The sequence below is a fragment of the Pisolithus orientalis genome (assembly GCF_024613125.1).
Source record: "Pisolithus orientalis strain OTSU chromosome Unknown F5J12scaffold_1, whole genome shotgun sequence".
Lineage (NCBI taxonomy): Eukaryota > Fungi > Basidiomycota > Agaricomycetes > Boletales > Pisolithaceae > Pisolithus > Pisolithus orientalis.
Window position 1 is genome coordinate 1044743 of NW_026260782.1, and position 16159 is coordinate 1060901.

The following is a 16159-nucleotide window of genomic DNA, read 5'->3' on the forward strand; positions in this document are numbered from 1 at the left end:
TTACATATTCTTATCATCACTATTAGTCTTTAATCATTAATATGTTCGTCTGTGGTCGTCGTCGCTGTCTGTTACGTGCAATAACATGTATTATAATGTCTGTGCGCTGTCGACCGTGCGAGTGTTTACATAATCCGGTTGAGTTAGATAAAATATGCGCTTCTTGTCCGCAGCGCCCATCGATCCTCTTTGTTGTGTTGTTCGACGTTCCTTTCGCCATCCCCACGCTCCCTCTCATATCCGTCGTTCCTCCCCTCTTTATTAACCCACAGGTCAGTCGGTTTAAATACCATCGCCGCTCTTCCTGCTTGACGGGTCCCCTTCTTTTTTTCTCCCTCTTTTGTCTTCTACAGCTCTTCAGGAATGGCTGCAGTAAAACTACTTAATTTGTTTGCCCTCGTCTCTTTCGCTCTCGTCGCTCTTTCTGCTGGCCCCATCTCTGTCAACGCTCTGGCCGTGGGCGAGGGCCCTCATGTGGCCCGTCACGTCCCCGGTCACGACGCCGTTGCCAAGAAGAGACGCGACACCAGCCCCACCTCTACCGGCCGTTGCAAGCCAAGGGCTACCTCCTCCATGCCCACTTCCACCCCTAACCCAACTCCTGCTGCGACCCCCGCAGACTTGGGTGTGTCGACTACATCGACCACCCCTGCCCCTGTCGCCACGACGACATCCAGCTCCGGCTCTCCAGCTCCTTCTTCCACTCCTAGCAGCGGCAACAGCACTAGTTCTAGTGGTAAGAAGTGGGGTCTTGCTTGGCCTAATGGGGACGCCAGTTACTTGTCCAACTTTGCTCTTCCTAACGTTGGCTTGTAAGCATCTTGCCGTCATCTCAGCATTCTGTCCCCTCACCCGCATTGTAGTCTCTACACTTGGAGCCCTTACCTCCCCTCGGGCCTTTCCGAGTTGGGCATCGAGGGCATCCCAATGCTCTGGGGCTATGACCAGGTCTCCGATTTCCAGAACTTGGTTGTCGAGGGATATGCCAACTACGTCCTCGGCATGAACGAGTATGTTCTGCCCTCTTCGATAACCACTCCATCGCTCATAGTCCGCTTAGGCCCAACGAACCCAGCCAATCTAACATGAGCCCTACGGATGGCGCTAGCCTTTGGCAACAATACATCGACCCCCTCCAGTACAAGGGCTACAAGCTGATCTCGCCCGCATGTACCAATGACCAAGCTGGTCTTGACTGGTACCAGCAGTTCTTCGCTGCCTGCAGTGGTTGCCACGTAAGTCTCTGAGATCCGGAGTCAGCATCTTATCCATCTTTGACTCCAGTTCGATGCGATCGCGTTCCACGCCTACACAACCGATGCCCAATCCATCATCGACTACGCCACTACGCTATACAACACTTACAACTTACCCGTCTGGATTACTGAATTTGCTGACCAAAACTACAGTGGAACCGGCGGTCAAGCTAGCATGGACGAAGTCTGGTCCTTCGCGTCTACCATTACTAACTTCGTCGCCAACACTGACTGGCTCGAGGTCGCTTTCCCCTTCGGTAGGGCGAACTTGTTCCTGCACCTTGGTTTATACTCATTTACATGTCTGCCAGGCGTTATGTATGACCTCCAGGGCGTCAACACTGACAACTCCCTTCTTGCCAGTAATGGCTACCCTACTTCCTTGGGTTACACTTACTTTGGTTAAGGATCCCCAACCGCTCCCGTTGGAATGTTAGAACTCGTCTAGATATACCCCCTCCAAACATTTAAGTTCGGGCTGTATTCTCATGTCGGACCGTTGCTTAGCAACGCCCACACGCTTTTATACCTTCCATGTACTGTCGCCTTTGCGATGTCTCTTGTTATGTGACGCTGGCAGGCCTTGTTGAACAAGGTCGTCGCTCTTTTGAATGCCAAATATCGGCTTGTGTGAACAGTACCTCGAGTGTTGCGTGATCAGCAACGGAAAACTGTCTTGGCCACGCTGGCAGCAGACCTTGCTTGTCGTTCATGACCGATACATTCGGCACTGACAACACGGACAGCCGTCAATACATATCTGCGAAGACGCCGTCTTACCTCCCGTCGGACATGGTCAAGCATATCCCACCTGCCATCAAGCAGCTTTTGACCTTGCGAAATCCTGAAGCGTGGCCAAGTCCGCCTATCGAGCGACTCCACCGCGTTTTTGCACGTACCCTGAACGAGGCCAAGCAGCTGAACGCCGAAACCGGCTGGCTTGTTCTATCGGTGAGGCACCGTCTTCCAATTTGCATCAGTCTTCATCGTAACTCGGACGATTGCCAAACATGCGAGATTACAGACATGCACACTCCTTACCACCAACCGCCCCTCGGCTGTGGGTTACTTGTATCGATTCGCTACTAGAGGGGATCCGGGCTCGGCTGAAACACGTCGCAACTTGGAGGATGCCATCAGCAGAGCTGCCGTCATGCGGGAGGCAGCACTGAAGAGTGTCATCTTCGTTGGCGTACCACGGGTGAGTAGGTGCTTAGGGCAAGTGTGAGCAAATGGACCTGATGGAAACAAGACGATCTTGTCATTAGCGAGCTTGAGAGAGGCAGTCGAAGACGATGTGTATGCTGCACTGCGGAAGCATGTCATCAGGTATGCGCGCGTAAGAAGAGTGCATGGCTCGTTCATCGTGACGTCGTTTTTTCTTTTCTTTCCTCTCTCACATACACAGGGATGCGAAGCCACAGAACATCGAGGCCACCATCGAAAGGGGTATGGCCTTGTGGAAGTCAATCTATGATCCTCATGCCGTCAAGTTGCACAACAAATTAGGGGACCTTCATCCGGATTTCATTGGTGCGTGCTTGTTCACCCTACCCCGTGGCCCTTATCTATCTATCGCCGATGTGACAATCTCATCACACTGCCCCCCCCCCCTACCATGAGTTCATTATTTGCTGAAATCGGTTTTCATTAGCGTTCATCATTCAGGCGTACGGCACGGTCCTGTCCCCTCTGCCGCGAGGGCAGCTAGAACAAGGTAATCTGACTCGGGCATTGGGTTCGGTTGTCGGGATCGCGACCCTCCGTGCACAAGGAAGAGTTGGTCCCCAGCTCACCAGCCATGTATTTGGGCTCTTGAAGGCTCGATACGAAAAGGACTTGAACGAGGAGGACAAGTTTCTCTCTAGTGACGAGGGTACAGAATGGGTCATACGCAAAGTGGACGAGATCGTCGACGCCGTAACTGCGGACATGCAGGACACCCAGGCGAGGGTAAAGCTGTAGATGAGTGACCTCCCATGGTTTGTATCAGATCAGATCCGAAAAGAAAATGATATCAGTTCATTTGATCAGGTCAGTTGTACATATGAGACAGCGAATCACGTCGTGCTCTCCCACGTGAGCCCGAACGCGTGTTTTCTCTTCCCGCCATCGTTATTTGATATCATGATGCAACCGTGACCGCTGAGTTTGAGTTCGGCTCCTTCGGAGGGGCAATTGGCTGTATTGCGACTAATTTACAAATGTACATGAACTGGAGACCAGTGTGCAAAGATGCAGGCGCAGAGTCAGTGTATGTAATGTACAATATGAATGCAAAATATCGGCGTGCGATGCGCGCGACGATTAAAGACCGAAAGCCTGGCAAAAGCGGTAGAGCATTGCTGTTACCGTGACGGTGTCCATGATGGGTGGATGCGTCTGCGATCAAACATGAGGTTTATGACACGTTCATTTCGACGTGGACGTACAATTGTTGCCGCACCAGCGTTCCGGAGGAAATGAAGTTCCCCATATACATCACCGATCTGATACCGGGTGGGCCGGGTAGGGCGGAAAATGGCGACTACGTTGCCCGCGGAGTCCTCCAGCTTGTACATCCCGTTAGCTCTCTCTATCCATCACTCCCAAGTAAATTAGGACACACCATAACATCCGGAGAGCCGGGGGTTGGTCGCCAACGGTATGACAGGCCGTCGGGCGCATTGAACACGCGTGCTCCCTGGAAAATTATTGGTTCTGCGTCCAAGAGCCTTGAAGACGCTACTCACCGGATAGCGCGGATCAGGTCGAACAAGGTCGGCCATCGGCACCGCGTGCTACAGGACGCATGTCGAATCAGACGTCATCCAATTTGTGAGCCTCTCGGTTTACCTTGCCGATCACTGCACGCCCAAGGCCACCATTTGAAGCCCACTCAAGCTTGGCAACACGATCTTCCTTGTTCGTACGTACAGTGCGCAACAAAGTGGTAGTGCTTTGACCACTAGGGTTGACCACAGTCTGAGGGAAAAAAGATAGGTCAGACGCGGTCGCCAAACTACTGAAAGGGGGGACGGACTGAGAAACGGTAAAGGACACCCCATGAGTTAAAGAGTTGGCTTTCGCGGGGGTCTTGGTTTGTCCAAGAGAGAACGTCGGTCGAAGATTGCATGGTTGAGTGGTGAAGAAGAATTAACTACAAGTGCTCGAAGGAAAGAGGAAGTGGATCAAACCGACTCTGCAGAGAAACGATGTTGAAAGGCATCCTTTATAGGTCCAAGTTCTGAAAATATTTGAAACTGGTCGACTTGGTTCTGCCGTATGGCGAATCTATCGAAAACGTGGACGTGACAGATAAAGGAGTGTAATGCAAGAAAACGTGTCGGCAAACGAAGCAAACCTCATTAAGCGTCTAAGGTCTTGTGGGTGGAGCAAAGGACCAGTAACAGCACGTCAGGCCGGGGACTAAGTGATCGGGAGAACACGCGTCAAGCACTGTGTAGTGCTTCGAGATGTGTAGGCTAGCGACACGATGCCCACAGTGTACTCACAACACTATCCGTTCCCAAGAATACAAGCGATTGACACTAAGCGAACGCACAAGTAGAGATTGTGCCATGAGATCAGATTACGCAGGCACACTGGGGGAAGATGCAGCAAGGAAAATAAAACAGCAGCACACGCGGGGGGACGACAAACTTGACGCAATTAAGCAAGTGCACGCGGGAAGGAAGCTGCCGCATAAGGCAGGAATGGGGCAGCACGATGGCGAGTGAGAAAAGAACTGAGAACGTGTGCCAGGAGTGCGGGTTACGTGCGGTAAAAGCTAGCTAAAGCGTGTCAGCTGCGTGGCGGGAAGACCGAAATGTGCCTTTGCACGGCAAAGCTATCGAAGATAAGCAGCCATTTGTGAGGCGCAAGGCGTGTCCCATGCACATGGACACGTCCTTTCTTCCCATTCCATTACACAGATCCAATCAATTAGGAAACTGAGTCTTTAGCGGCTGGAGAGCTCACCAGAAGTAGGCAACTGTAGTACGAGAGAACAGGAGACTTGCCATTATGAAATCGAATTTTAAATGAAAGTGAATGAACTTAACCTTGCACAACCTATATTCAACCAACCGGCACCTCATAGCACTTGCCCTGTCGATTAATGACCTTCGGTACATGATGTCGGTAACGACGTGCGTACTGCCCATTTGATTCACCCAGAATGGTCTAATATCTACATCGGGCACCTCTGCATCTCTAGAGCAGGTATCGGAGATAGACGAAAACATCGATAAGACAGTTGCCACTACGAGTTAAACACGATAAGCTGATGGACGGCTGACAATACTATACCTTACACGTACAGCTATACCTGCGGCAGCGTCAAGTCATGGGACGACTTGTAATCCCAGGGTTCTGGCGGTTCCAATTACCGTGCTTGCGATGGACTCCAGCTTGAGATGCTTAAGGTGCTCGTCCCTCGCCTTGATCTTCGCAATTTCATACACGTGTTTCAAAGAGATGGTTCCCATGATCTCATGTCCGGGGCGAGCGGGTCCCTTCTCCAGCCCTGCTGTCTGCTTCAGGAGCCATGTCGTAGGTGGCGTTCTAGTGACGAACGTGAAAGTGCGGTCGGGCTGGACTGTTATTTTTGTTGGTACTGGGACACCGGGTTCGAAGTGTGCAGTTCGTGCGTTAAACTCCTTGCAAAAGTCCATAGACTTCACACCACGAGCACCCAGAGCCGGACCGACGGGTGGGCTAGGAGTTGCTTTGCCAGCACCGATCAGCAGGCGCTGTGCAAAAATGTGTGATTTCAGTTTTGAGTAACAAGGTTTCTCGCGGGGATTGTACTTGCCACCAGGTGAGCTTGACCTTTGGCTGCTACCTTGGACATGACGCACGACTGCTGGATGTTCGAGGATGATGGTGACAATATTTGCCACGAATGAATGGGCAACGACCAAACAGATGTCAACTTGCGATTTCTGTGTGAGAGTGATCTGCAAGCCGCATGCACATAGCACATGTTTACAGGTAGTACTTGCAGGGCATTAATGCATTCTCGGGGGTAAGTTTTACACGCCTCTTGTTTCATGAGATCGGACGTCATCCGTCTGCCAGGCCCGTGCTGATAACAAACAGCCAGTTTCTCGTGTCCCTTAGCAGACACTTTTTGGGCTAGCTAGTGTTTACCGCTCCTTCCGAGACACTGCGTCCTCGCGTCCACCATCCTGTTTCGTGGTGAGACTCAAACAACATATCTAATACCCCTAACCACCACAGCAATATCAACCGACCCAAGGCTACTTACCGCATGCCAGTAGTCCAAGCTTCTTGATTAAAACGAGTCATGGTTCTTCGATTTCGAACTGCTATCAAGTGCGCTGATCGGATCGTTATGTCCGTTTGCTGAGGTAAGAAAGCACCTTGTACTACGTATTACCGGTATCTTTCCGCCTTGCGTCCGAACTTCTTTGTGCAGACCGGTAATAACTCACGAAGGCACCGTACCGGGCTCTGCGTCTCATTATACTCTTTTTCGTCCTGGAGTACCTCTCACCCTTATAGAGCTGTTGCACACTTGGCTGTACACGTCGTATGCACGATAAAGGTTAGCATGGTCATGAATGAAGCTGTGAAGTGTAACGGGTACCACGCCCGGATAGTTGGCTATTCTGGCAAGGGTCAGGTGGCACGCTCAGCTGCTGTTGAACCTACGACTGCGATCAGGCCAATATCTGTCTAACATAATCTAATTGGGGAAGAAATACAAGGCAGCCTCATGTTAACCCATTGGTTAGAAGCCACATTGGAGGCTCGAGGTTCTCACAGAAGGACTACCTTGTTCCGATGTGGCGTTCTGCAGAACTACCGCGCGTACATCGAAGCTTTTTTTGATCCCGTTCTCTTCGCACCTGGAGGGTTTCATATTTCTCCCTATATCCCCATGCTGGTGTGTTTCATACCCTCTAGGTCGAGTGGGCGTGCGGTATGCATCATGAACGTGTGCATGGGAAGGAAGGGTCGGCCATTATTGGCTGCATGAGATGCCCAACCACCCAGAGCTACACATGGTCGTTCAAAGGAAGTGACCCGAATGTTGGGATATCAGAATCGATGAAAACAGTGTGTACCACACTCCCTGCAGGTAGATGATACCTTTCCACATTCCAGGAGTAGGTCCCTTGACGTCGCAGATTTTTAAAGGAGTGCTTTTGCATCTTGGAAGGTCCCTTGAAAAACACTGAACTATCCTCGGCGACCCCTGGCGTAATAGATTGAATGAGTGCTGCTTCTTGCGTGACTTGGCATCCGGACTCTGATCGTCAAAACTCAAGTACAGTTCCTTGACAAATATATCTTCACGGCTCTCATTCAACAGTACTTGGTGTTCCAGGCGTCAGAACTTTGGACGGAGCTGACACTTAAAAGCTAAGTAGCTTCAAAATAAAGCCATAGTAGGGTGCTTGCGGTAGAACACGGATTTGCTGGATGCCGTGCGATATGTCATGGATTTCATTCGGTTAAGATCCGTGGCAAACATTGCGTTCTTTGCAGGACTACAGGAGAATAGAGCCGCCTTGTGAGATACTTGCAGCTGTGAAAAGCGACTTTCAGAACGTCCATCGGTTCGGCGGTGCCGGCCCACATGTGAATGAATCCATTGTGATCCCCAGAGACGCATTTGATGTGGCCAGCTGCAGCGTGCATTGCAGCGAGGCAACTCTCTCTTTGCCATTCCCTACTGAGGTGAGGCAAGTTGCCGTGTGGACAATGTCGGGCATCAACAATGTGGGGTTCTTATAGTGCATATTAAATGTCATCTGATGCATGCGTAGGACTATTAGCGTGCTGGGGCGGCCATGAAGGTGATCTGATGCGGGGCCTCGTCGCAACCTGGGGTGACGGCGATGTCGAACGTGCGAGCATTCGCTACGTGGGGGAATACGCTCCTGGTGGAGGTATGGTTCATGCAATATCTGTTCTAGGATGAGTTAGATAATTGGAAATCCAACCGACACTTGCTTTTGCTTGCTGTGGACGAAGTAAAAGTCACCCCTCATCGTGACCGCAACAAGAGGTAAATCTGTAAGCCCTGCCACGGGAATCCGTCGCGACCAGTCGCATTGCTTTCTGGGCAAAGGGATTCTCATTCTCTTATGCAGGTGGCACAATATCTGGATATCTCCATTACGATGGTCGTGAGCCCGTGGTTGTTCCGCTGGCATTTTGCTCCTGCCTTTGCAGAAGGCTCGTAAACGCGGACCGTGTACACATAATGGTGACTTCAGGAAGCTGTGTCTCCCACATTTCTTCGACCCAGCGACACATTTTGGGCCAGGGCCGCACCATGCAGATCTAAATCTTGGGAAAGGGAAACGGCGCCTGCTCCGGGAAGAGAGACAGCAAATCCTCTCTCTCAGTACCGCCAAAATTCTTGCAAGGTTCGTCTCCCTGGTCAAGTGATGATAACCGTGTACTCGTTGCTCGAAGCAGTCGAACATACATGCGAACACAGACGTGCCACCTTCTTACGTGGAGGTCTGGTGGAGGTCTATCAATTTCAGTGCTGCGTGCCGCTACGGAACGCAGTCCCAGACATGAGTGCGGGGTGCCGATTAGGGGTTGCTCATTCGATAGACGTCACGGTTATCGATGACTTGCGTTGCAGACGGGAGACCACTTAGATCGGTCCTCCTTCCTGACTGGGAAAAGCGAGGGATTTTTCCGCAGGTACCTTCGATATTAGAAATGGGCCTACAGTTTGTAATTCGATGGACAGGTAAGCACGACTTCCATGCGTGGGGTTGTCAACCCCGGGTCAGTCGACTTGTTATCGTGACACCTGTAGTACACAGGGACCGAAAGGAGTTCTTCCAGAGGAATCATGTCCGAATAGAGTGAAGAAGGTCATACACGACAACCTGTCCCGTTTAGAGGAATGTACAACCAGCTGCAAAATCTGCCAAGCACAACATACTTGACCCTACACGAGCGTGAGCTGACAGAGAACAGAAGGTACTGACTGAGGTTTCAGCGTATGACTAGGCGGTCTTCTCGTTAAGACACCGCCCTCATGAGTATAACAGGTGAGAGAGAAACCCTCGCAACTCACAAGGCGACGAGCAGTCCCACTGTCGGCCGTCGTCTGTCGTGCCGCTCCAGTCCACTTGGGGGATTACCGTGACAGGGCCGGGCCTGAGCAATCATATGCCAAAATTGGGAATTCGCCAAATAAATACTACCTCTGACTCTCCATCTGGCCAGGTCTGTCGTCATCAGTGCAGTTGACTGCAACATGGAGGATGTCCAGCCCAACGAACTGCGTCTGTCTCGAAAGGGTTCTGCAAGGGTTCCCACAGTTCGCAGCAGTTACAGGGGAACTCCTTGGAGGGGATACCATGGAAGGAGACAAACGCAACGCACCTCGGAAAGCAATTCTCCGAAGGAATCGCGGTCCAGGGATGGTCCTGCTTCTTCCCGGAAGCACCTGGCCCAACATCCGCCTCGGGTGCCATCACGCGAGACACACGCTCATTGGCAGGATGTCGCTGGTTCAACTTACCATGCCGATATTGCCGCTCATTTCGAGCAATTATCTAGGAGAGTCAAAACAAGTACCATCAGTGCATCCCCGCTTAGTTGTCAGCAAGGTTTTTCGAGCCTTGGAAAGCCGAGAAGAAACTCTAAACAATTGGATGTCATCATCAATCCCTCGCCGGAGTGCCACAGTGGAGCCCCAGGCTCTCAGCAGGCATGCAAGGAGTGGTTCACGAAGAAACAGACACAATGCATCCAGCGTGATCTTGGGTCATTGGTTAATGGTTCCAAGTGCGTAGTCTCCGATCCGAACACGATTTTCTCATGTGAGAATAGTAACCGGATTTGCAGTCGTATGCAAGGTTGTTGCCTTTCCAAAGTGTCGCAGTGGATGTTCTGATGTTCCCGTCACAGACCACAGTTTACGTCGATCGATCATTCACGTTCCAGCCCATGGATCCGACAGGAATAACCATTTCAATGAAGAACATAGTCATCCAGCCGTATACTTACCACCAAAGATTCAACCGAGACATTGTCCACCGGAAGCTGTCAAGGTACTCGAGTTTCACATGGATATTAGAGGCATTTCTGAGTTCCTAAATAGCTGTTGGTGACATACAGTCCTAACGTGGTTGAGCCAGAAGTGGTCGCCCCCGTAGACATGCCTTCCCCTTCACCGAATCTAATCCTTGCTGCCGAATCTGAACAACTTCATGAAGGACGCTTCTACCAGGTTCCCTATGTGGATGGTCGTCAGAACATCCCCAGCCGAGGATTTGCCCCTTCGTTGTCCACTAACCCTGATAAGATCATTGACCTAACTCAGGGGCTGTCTGAATCCGTTGAGAAAGTTCATAGGTGGAGCGACTTCCATTCAGGTGTCCTGGATCTTCTACTCTTCCCCCCTGCTCAAACAAGCTCCAGTCGCTCTCCGATACCTACAGCCGCTACCACCAGGCTCGCGCGTGACGGACAACAGGACACTGTGGAACTGGACATTGCTATTAACGGTACCGACCAACACCCCGCCACGATAGATTTAACGAAAGACGATGACGAGTATCATTGCTATGGCCAACCAATTGTGGTGGAACCAGATCATCCTGCAATTCCGAAGGACCACCGAGAACCCCCTTCCAACCACCTTCGACCTGATTGATAACTTCCGCCTGCCTCTTGAATTGCAAGATCGCCTTCGCCGTGTTATAAACACCGATAGTTTCTCTCTCATCGCTGTTACTATGCAAGGTTTTATTAACAGCATTCATAAAATAGATTCATCCAGGCATTACCAGAGCCTGTGGTCGCCGAGTATCCCCACGCAAGAGCATGTTGACGATGCGTGCCTTCTTCACTCAGGCCACGACACCATCACAATCGTTCTCGCCCACGCAAGGGAGGATGCACAACTCACATTCCTATCACTTAAAGGCAATCAGGTGAGTAACACACTGATTGCATGCAGTCACTGAGGACGGCTGCCCTTTGCAAGGTTTCCAATGAGAATACCCTCCCTCGGAACTGGAACAAGGCGAAGAAGGGTGGTGTTAGTGCTCTGACCGCGATGATGCAACCTTTGAAATTTGCAAGTGGAGGTTACGACCACAAAATACACCTCTGGTCTATGAAAGACGATCTCTCTCATGCGTCGTCTATGCCACTGGCCGTTAAGCACACATCCGTGATTCACTCCTTACTGCCAATCCGTGACACAAGCCATAAACTCGTATCCGCTGGAGCAGATCGCAATGTTCATTTATGGGACTTATGTTCTGAACGCGTAGCTCATACGTTGAGGACATCCAACATCCCGTACAACATACATCGAACGGAATCGCCTTTCTGCACATTACTCGAGGTAGCTCGTGCACGCTTATGTATGCTTGGCATGGCTCAGGGATAGCCAGGTTGCCCATTTAGATCTGCAATATGAAGTTCACGATCACCGCATGATACCCAGACGTCCTGCGCAGAGGTTTGGATTCACCACGCAAGCACCTCCGGGGCGATACATGAAAGGTTAGATATCGTCTCAGCCCGCTCCACCCTGCATTTAATCTTGCATCAAGGAGATACCTGGACGCATTTCTTCGTCTCTGGAGATCGCATTGGCCGGGTGAGGGTTTGGGATCTGCGCAATGTTTCCAAAGAACCGTACCTCGTGAGTATGGCGTCACTTGGATATGTAGATTTATGCCAACCCAATCGTAGTGTCAATGTTTCGAGAATGAGGTCATTCAAGTGGTAAAGACGGATAGTCACATTCTAGCCTGCTCGAAGAGAAGTGAATACAGATTAATCAGTATCCATGGTGGTTAGGTCGTTGCCCGAATCCTCTGTGGGCGGATTTGGAGGCTCAACTTATTTCAGTATTGCTGTGTATTTGGACCAGTCATGACATGCAATGGTGTTCAAGTGTGTAGCGGCCTACATGTATATCAATCCTGCCACGGGTGAGCGAGTGGTCACGGGGTCACGCGACGTAGCTTGGTCAAAAAATACAGGAGTACCCATATAGAGGGAGTAAAAATGCGTAATTGGTCGGTGCTTGTACATAGGCACGAATAAGCGGAATGCGACGGCGCAACGGGGAAATTGGACGTAGAAGGCTTTGCACGTATCAGAACAAGGCCCTCGAGATGCTTCAGATAAACCTACACCTGTTCCAAAGTCAATTGCATAATCAGCAAGCACGACTTCGAGATTTCTGCAGCAATCCCAACAACATTACACACCTGATAACGTTCCAGTGTTATACCTTCGCGACCGATGATTTCAGCATATGCCTACTGAACAGTCGTAGGCGTGTTTGGTTTTGTCTCCTCGATATTTATTAGGTTTAGCTGAGTGAATTATCTGGTATTCTCTTATAACAGAACAATGCCCTGTACTCGATCAGATAAATGGCTTCTTCCGGAAGATTCGAGGCAGTTTTTTAGTCTTGAATTGACAAGTCAGGTTCTGCGTACCCAGAGTTCCCAGACGTACAGCTCACAGATTTACTGCCATTGACTCGCCCAAAATAACGAGGTTTACCTCCGAATGCTTCGTTCAGGCCGAAGGACCTCACACATGGCATCGCGTGCCCTGTGTAGTTACCAGTCCGATCCACCATCCTCGTCATTTCATGATAGTTTCTCATCTCCGGCATAATCCCCGAATGGTGTTGTATACGACTGAGATTATCCGAGCGTGTCGTCCGGAAAACGGGTCAACAGCATTCAGAGTGGTGACGGTATTCGGAACGAATCTGTCAGGGGAAGCTTTGCATTTTGTGTCGGACTCGTACAAGGCGCAAAGCTCAATTCATCGATCTCAGAATGAAGTAACCAAAGGAACATCTCCTCGACTGGAGCTTTCGGCCGTACAAACGATATACCCGTGATTAGGTCAGCGGGGATTGGCGGGGAGGTAGGTCTCCTGATCAGCTCCCTGGGTGGACGAAGCCGGAAGCAGTGAGTGTGCTCTCCGGTTGTCTGTTAGATTTTCCTTGAAACATGTCGGCGAGTGCTCGACGCCTTGGGGAGGAAGCCGATCGAGCGTACGCCATCCAGGTGGCGGCTGGTACCAAGGTTCCTTCAGGTCCCCTCGACTTAACGTCTCATGGCAACTCATGTCTTCCTTGTGCCCAGTCAGCCGCCGTGTATGGGGTGTTGGGTTTTGGGGCCGTCACCATTGCCCATTACACATGGCCATTCTTCAGGTAGGTGACCTGCCACATCCTGGATGCCACACTGCAAGGCTTCTGGGTACTCGACACAGGCATCAAACCCTGGCGTTTAAATCTTTCTTAGTTTCCACATGTGAGTATATCAGTTGCCGTGAACACCATGCCAAAGTCATCTATATTCTTCAGCTATGGTGTTCGGCCTTGCTATCGGAGCTGATAGCGCCCTCCTCTCGCACGAAGCGGAGCGGCGTCGCTCCGAGAATGCAGTTCGCCGGCAGGCCGTTTTAGAGCTCTCTCGGCGTGGTATGGTACCAACTGAAACGGCTATTGCCAAGTGGCGAGCCGACAAGGCACAGTATTCCTCAGCTAACAGGGATGAAATGGGTTAAGGGTTGGCTCATTTGGCTAACACTTCGTCAAGGCGAGGATTACCACCGCATGGCACAACTGACGCGCTGTGACTATCAAATTTTGATTTAAATTGCGACGGATACATTGCTCTATTTACATGTTATGAAAATGCTCTCTGCCAGTCCGCTGGTAAGGGTGAAGAGGGTAAAATCTGTCCATAGTTGGTGTGTGGTTGGGATCCCTGCGGTGGGAATCCAGGTAAATAGGTTCCATTTCCGAAGGACGACGAGGGTAAAGCCGGAGGCATCTGTCTGTTCAGAGATATGTCTGGTTGTGGAGGGGGTAGCGACGGGTACTTGGACCCTGAGTGATAGCCAACCGGCGGCTGAGGTAAGGCGGGTCGAGAGGTATTCCCATGACCTTGTGCCTCAGGGAAAGGGTTTGGGAGTGAAGGTGTCTGAACATTTGGCAGCTCATGGGGTACTGGCGGAGGAGGCAAAGGAGGCGTCGTGTGGGAAGACGGGACACGGTGGTACTGAGGGGCTGGTGGAATGCCTGGATACGAACCGCTGCTAATGAACCCAGCCACTGACTTACGGCGATCTCGTTGAGACTGACCAGGCTGCGGTAGTGGCCGCGACCCAGTAGGAGTAGTGTTGTGAACCGGAGCCGGTGGTAGATACTCCCGCGGGGGGGGTGACGACGTGGAAGCGTACCTGGGACGCACCTGTGGAGGAGTCGAAAGTCCAGTTGGTGCTAACGAAGACGGCGGTAACGACGGGGGAACGGAGGGCCCATTGAAATGTTCTTGTGACATGTTAAAATGCAACGGGAATGGAACAACAATCTGGTCTGGAGAATGAGAATACTGTAGATACGAGTTCTGCAAGTGCGGGGTGTGATGGGAAGTGGCAGCCGGCGGATTAGGTGCCACTGGAGGGGTAGGTGTAGTGGGAGCTGAAGTGTGGACGGTGGCGGAGCGCTGAAGATACTGAGACTGGAAGCTGGATGGTGGTACAGGATGTGGGGGAGGAGGGGGGGGTACCGAGTACCCATGTAAGTGGTTGAAACCATGGCCCTCCGGTAAGTATGATGGCGTTCCCCCAAGGGACGTTGGAGTAGGCGTAGTCGTTGACACCGGTACAAAACCAGAAGAAGTCGATGGCATGCTATATCGAGGACCAGCATGTCCGGATAAAGCAGCATTCTCGTATGGGGTATGATACCGAGGGGGGCCTGTATTTGCGGAACCTGTCACGTCATAAACAAAGCCTGAGATGTCGGTTTGGCTATGCGAGTTCGGGCTGTATGAGTGTTGAGAACTAAGGCTTGCCGAAGTTGATGGACGTATGGTATGGTTAGCAGGCTGAGAAATGGTGAGTAGACTGAAAATGGTGAAATGTATCAGACGTACTGGGTAGCTTTCCCTTCTTCGACTATCCATCATGCCTAACTCAGAGAAATCTTCTGCCAAGTGGTCCACTGTCCCAGCGGAAACCCGATTGCTTTTCTCGTAGGGTGCGGAGTATAGTTCAAGACGAGACGACCTAAGAGAAGATGGTAATGAATTAAGGTGACTGCCATCAACGTCACTGATTCTTCCTCGAGAAGGAACGATAGGGGCATCGCTGTTTGGTGGATGGGAACCTGTCTCTACTGGTGTGAAGGACCCCGGACCGCCATAAGTTCTATTTGGCGTCTTCGGTTTTTGAGGGTAACGTTTTTCAGGTGGTGGCTCCTGATAATCTGTGACGAAAAGGATATGGGTGATGTCGAGGGACGTACATTCGACCAAAAGGTTAACTCGAGGTAGACCTCTCCGGCATACTTGTCTTTGTTCATTAACGCAAACCACTCTACTCAATGGAAGTGCGAGAGTTAGCCTGACAAAATGTCCGACCAATACGGGTTCATACCATCTGTTTCGCCCTTCGTCAGAGCTTCTGTGAGGTCAACGAGGGTTTCCCCAATAAAGTCAGGGTCACGGATATCATCTGCGTAACACTGCAGTTTCATGAGGCATCCACCCTTGATTTTCTTAGGTCCCTTTGACCTCTTCGGTGGTAGTGGAGGTGGAAGTTCGTCCCTCGTTGCAGATTTTGGGATTTCAGCTTCCATATCTTCATAGATAGTGAACCGAAATTCTTCGTCCCACTCCGGATGTTGGCCACCGCGTTTGATCACCCTGGTCCGGCGTTTGTGATCATTATGAGTTATCAGGCAGTACGGTGCTTGTTTTCCTATGTGCCTCTTGTTCGGTAGATTTTTCTGCATGTTGAGTTAGACGCGTTGCCCGAGAACCGCAGCACGGAAGCATACCGCCTTGAGCACCACAACGATGAGGGTTCCGATCTCACGAGAAGTGACGGACATGTGAAGAGTATCAAGTGACGAAAGA

General features: G+C 51.0%; 9 protein-coding genes across 9 annotated transcripts; 5 read left to right on the forward strand and 4 right to left on the reverse strand.

Annotated features, from left to right (window-relative positions):
- Window positions 1-363: 363 nt before the first annotated feature.
- F5J12DRAFT_711288 (glycosyl hydrolase catalytic core-domain-containing protein) lies at window positions 364-1662 on the forward strand (the record flags this gene model as incomplete). Its single annotated transcript, XM_051740694.1, has 5 exons — window positions 364-812; window positions 864-1010; window positions 1061-1235; window positions 1285-1513; window positions 1568-1662. The coding sequence occupies 5 exons, from the start codon at window positions 364-366 to the stop codon at window positions 1660-1662; spliced, it is 1095 nt and encodes a 364-aa protein (XP_051605660.1).
- Window positions 1663-2048: 386 nt separating this feature from the next.
- F5J12DRAFT_710267 (uncharacterized protein) lies at window positions 2049-3221 on the forward strand (the record flags this gene model as incomplete). Its single annotated transcript, XM_051740635.1, has 5 exons — window positions 2049-2207; window positions 2281-2457; window positions 2509-2595; window positions 2675-2789; window positions 2911-3221. The coding sequence occupies 5 exons, from the start codon at window positions 2049-2051 to the stop codon at window positions 3219-3221; spliced, it is 849 nt and encodes a 282-aa protein (XP_051605661.1).
- Window positions 3222-3376: 155 nt separating this feature from the next.
- F5J12DRAFT_16191 (uncharacterized protein) lies at window positions 3377-4541 on the reverse strand. The gene is made up of 6 exons (XM_051738186.1): window positions 4279-4541; window positions 4092-4220; window positions 3989-4036; window positions 3865-3939; window positions 3689-3808; window positions 3377-3638 (listed from the first exon to the last, which is right to left on the reverse strand). Exons 1-6 carry the CDS (start codon window positions 4369-4371, stop codon window positions 3564-3566), a joined length of 540 nt encoding a protein of 179 aa, XP_051605662.1. The 5' UTR covers window positions 4372-4541; the 3' UTR covers window positions 3377-3563.
- Window positions 4542-5299: 758 nt separating this feature from the next.
- Window positions 5300-6147, reverse strand: F5J12DRAFT_791831 (mitochondrial ribosomal protein L11). The gene is made up of 3 exons (XM_051743898.1): window positions 6052-6147; window positions 5395-5989; window positions 5300-5345 (listed from the first exon to the last, which is right to left on the reverse strand). The coding sequence occupies exons 1-2, from the start codon at window positions 6088-6090 to the stop codon at window positions 5582-5584; spliced, it is 447 nt and encodes a 148-aa protein (XP_051605663.1). The 5' UTR covers window positions 6091-6147; the 3' UTR covers window positions 5300-5345; window positions 5395-5581.
- A 1824-nt stretch (window positions 6148-7971) lies between these two features.
- Window positions 7972-8986, reverse strand: F5J12DRAFT_16487 (uncharacterized protein). The gene is made up of 2 exons (XM_051738196.1): window positions 8223-8986; window positions 7972-8176 (listed from the first exon to the last, which is right to left on the reverse strand). The coding sequence occupies exons 1-2, from the start codon at window positions 8699-8701 to the stop codon at window positions 8041-8043; spliced, it is 615 nt and encodes a 204-aa protein (XP_051605664.1). The 5' UTR covers window positions 8702-8986; the 3' UTR covers window positions 7972-8040.
- A 441-nt stretch (window positions 8987-9427) lies between these two features.
- Window positions 9428-10498, forward strand: F5J12DRAFT_16600 (uncharacterized protein). The gene is made up of 2 exons (XM_051738200.1): window positions 9428-10294; window positions 10362-10498. Exon 1 carries the CDS (start codon window positions 9496-9498, stop codon window positions 10135-10137), a length of 642 nt encoding a protein of 213 aa, XP_051605665.1. The 5' UTR covers window positions 9428-9495; the 3' UTR covers window positions 10138-10294; window positions 10362-10498.
- On the forward strand, window positions 10499-12186 carry F5J12DRAFT_16601 (uncharacterized protein). Its single transcript, XM_051738201.1, has 5 exons — window positions 10499-11179; window positions 11233-11598; window positions 11648-11759; window positions 11810-11901; window positions 11952-12186. Exons 1-5 carry the CDS (start codon window positions 10793-10795, stop codon window positions 12057-12059), a joined length of 1065 nt encoding a protein of 354 aa, XP_051605666.1. The 5' UTR covers window positions 10499-10792; the 3' UTR covers window positions 12060-12186.
- Window positions 12187-13237: 1051 nt separating this feature from the next.
- On the forward strand, window positions 13238-13799 carry F5J12DRAFT_710427 (uncharacterized protein; the record flags this gene model as incomplete). The annotated part of the gene is made up of 3 exons (XM_051740646.1): window positions 13238-13443; window positions 13503-13543; window positions 13597-13799. 3 exons carry the CDS (start codon window positions 13238-13240, stop codon window positions 13797-13799), a joined length of 450 nt encoding a protein of 149 aa, XP_051605667.1.
- A 122-nt stretch (window positions 13800-13921) lies between these two features.
- Window positions 13922-16134, reverse strand: F5J12DRAFT_887032 (uncharacterized protein; the record flags this gene model as incomplete). The annotated part of the gene is made up of 5 exons (XM_051747172.1): window positions 13922-15127; window positions 15176-15499; window positions 15547-15617; window positions 15678-16029; window positions 16081-16134. 5 exons carry the CDS (start codon window positions 16132-16134, stop codon window positions 13922-13924), a joined length of 2007 nt encoding a protein of 668 aa, XP_051605668.1.
- Window positions 16135-16159: the final 25 nt, after the last annotated feature.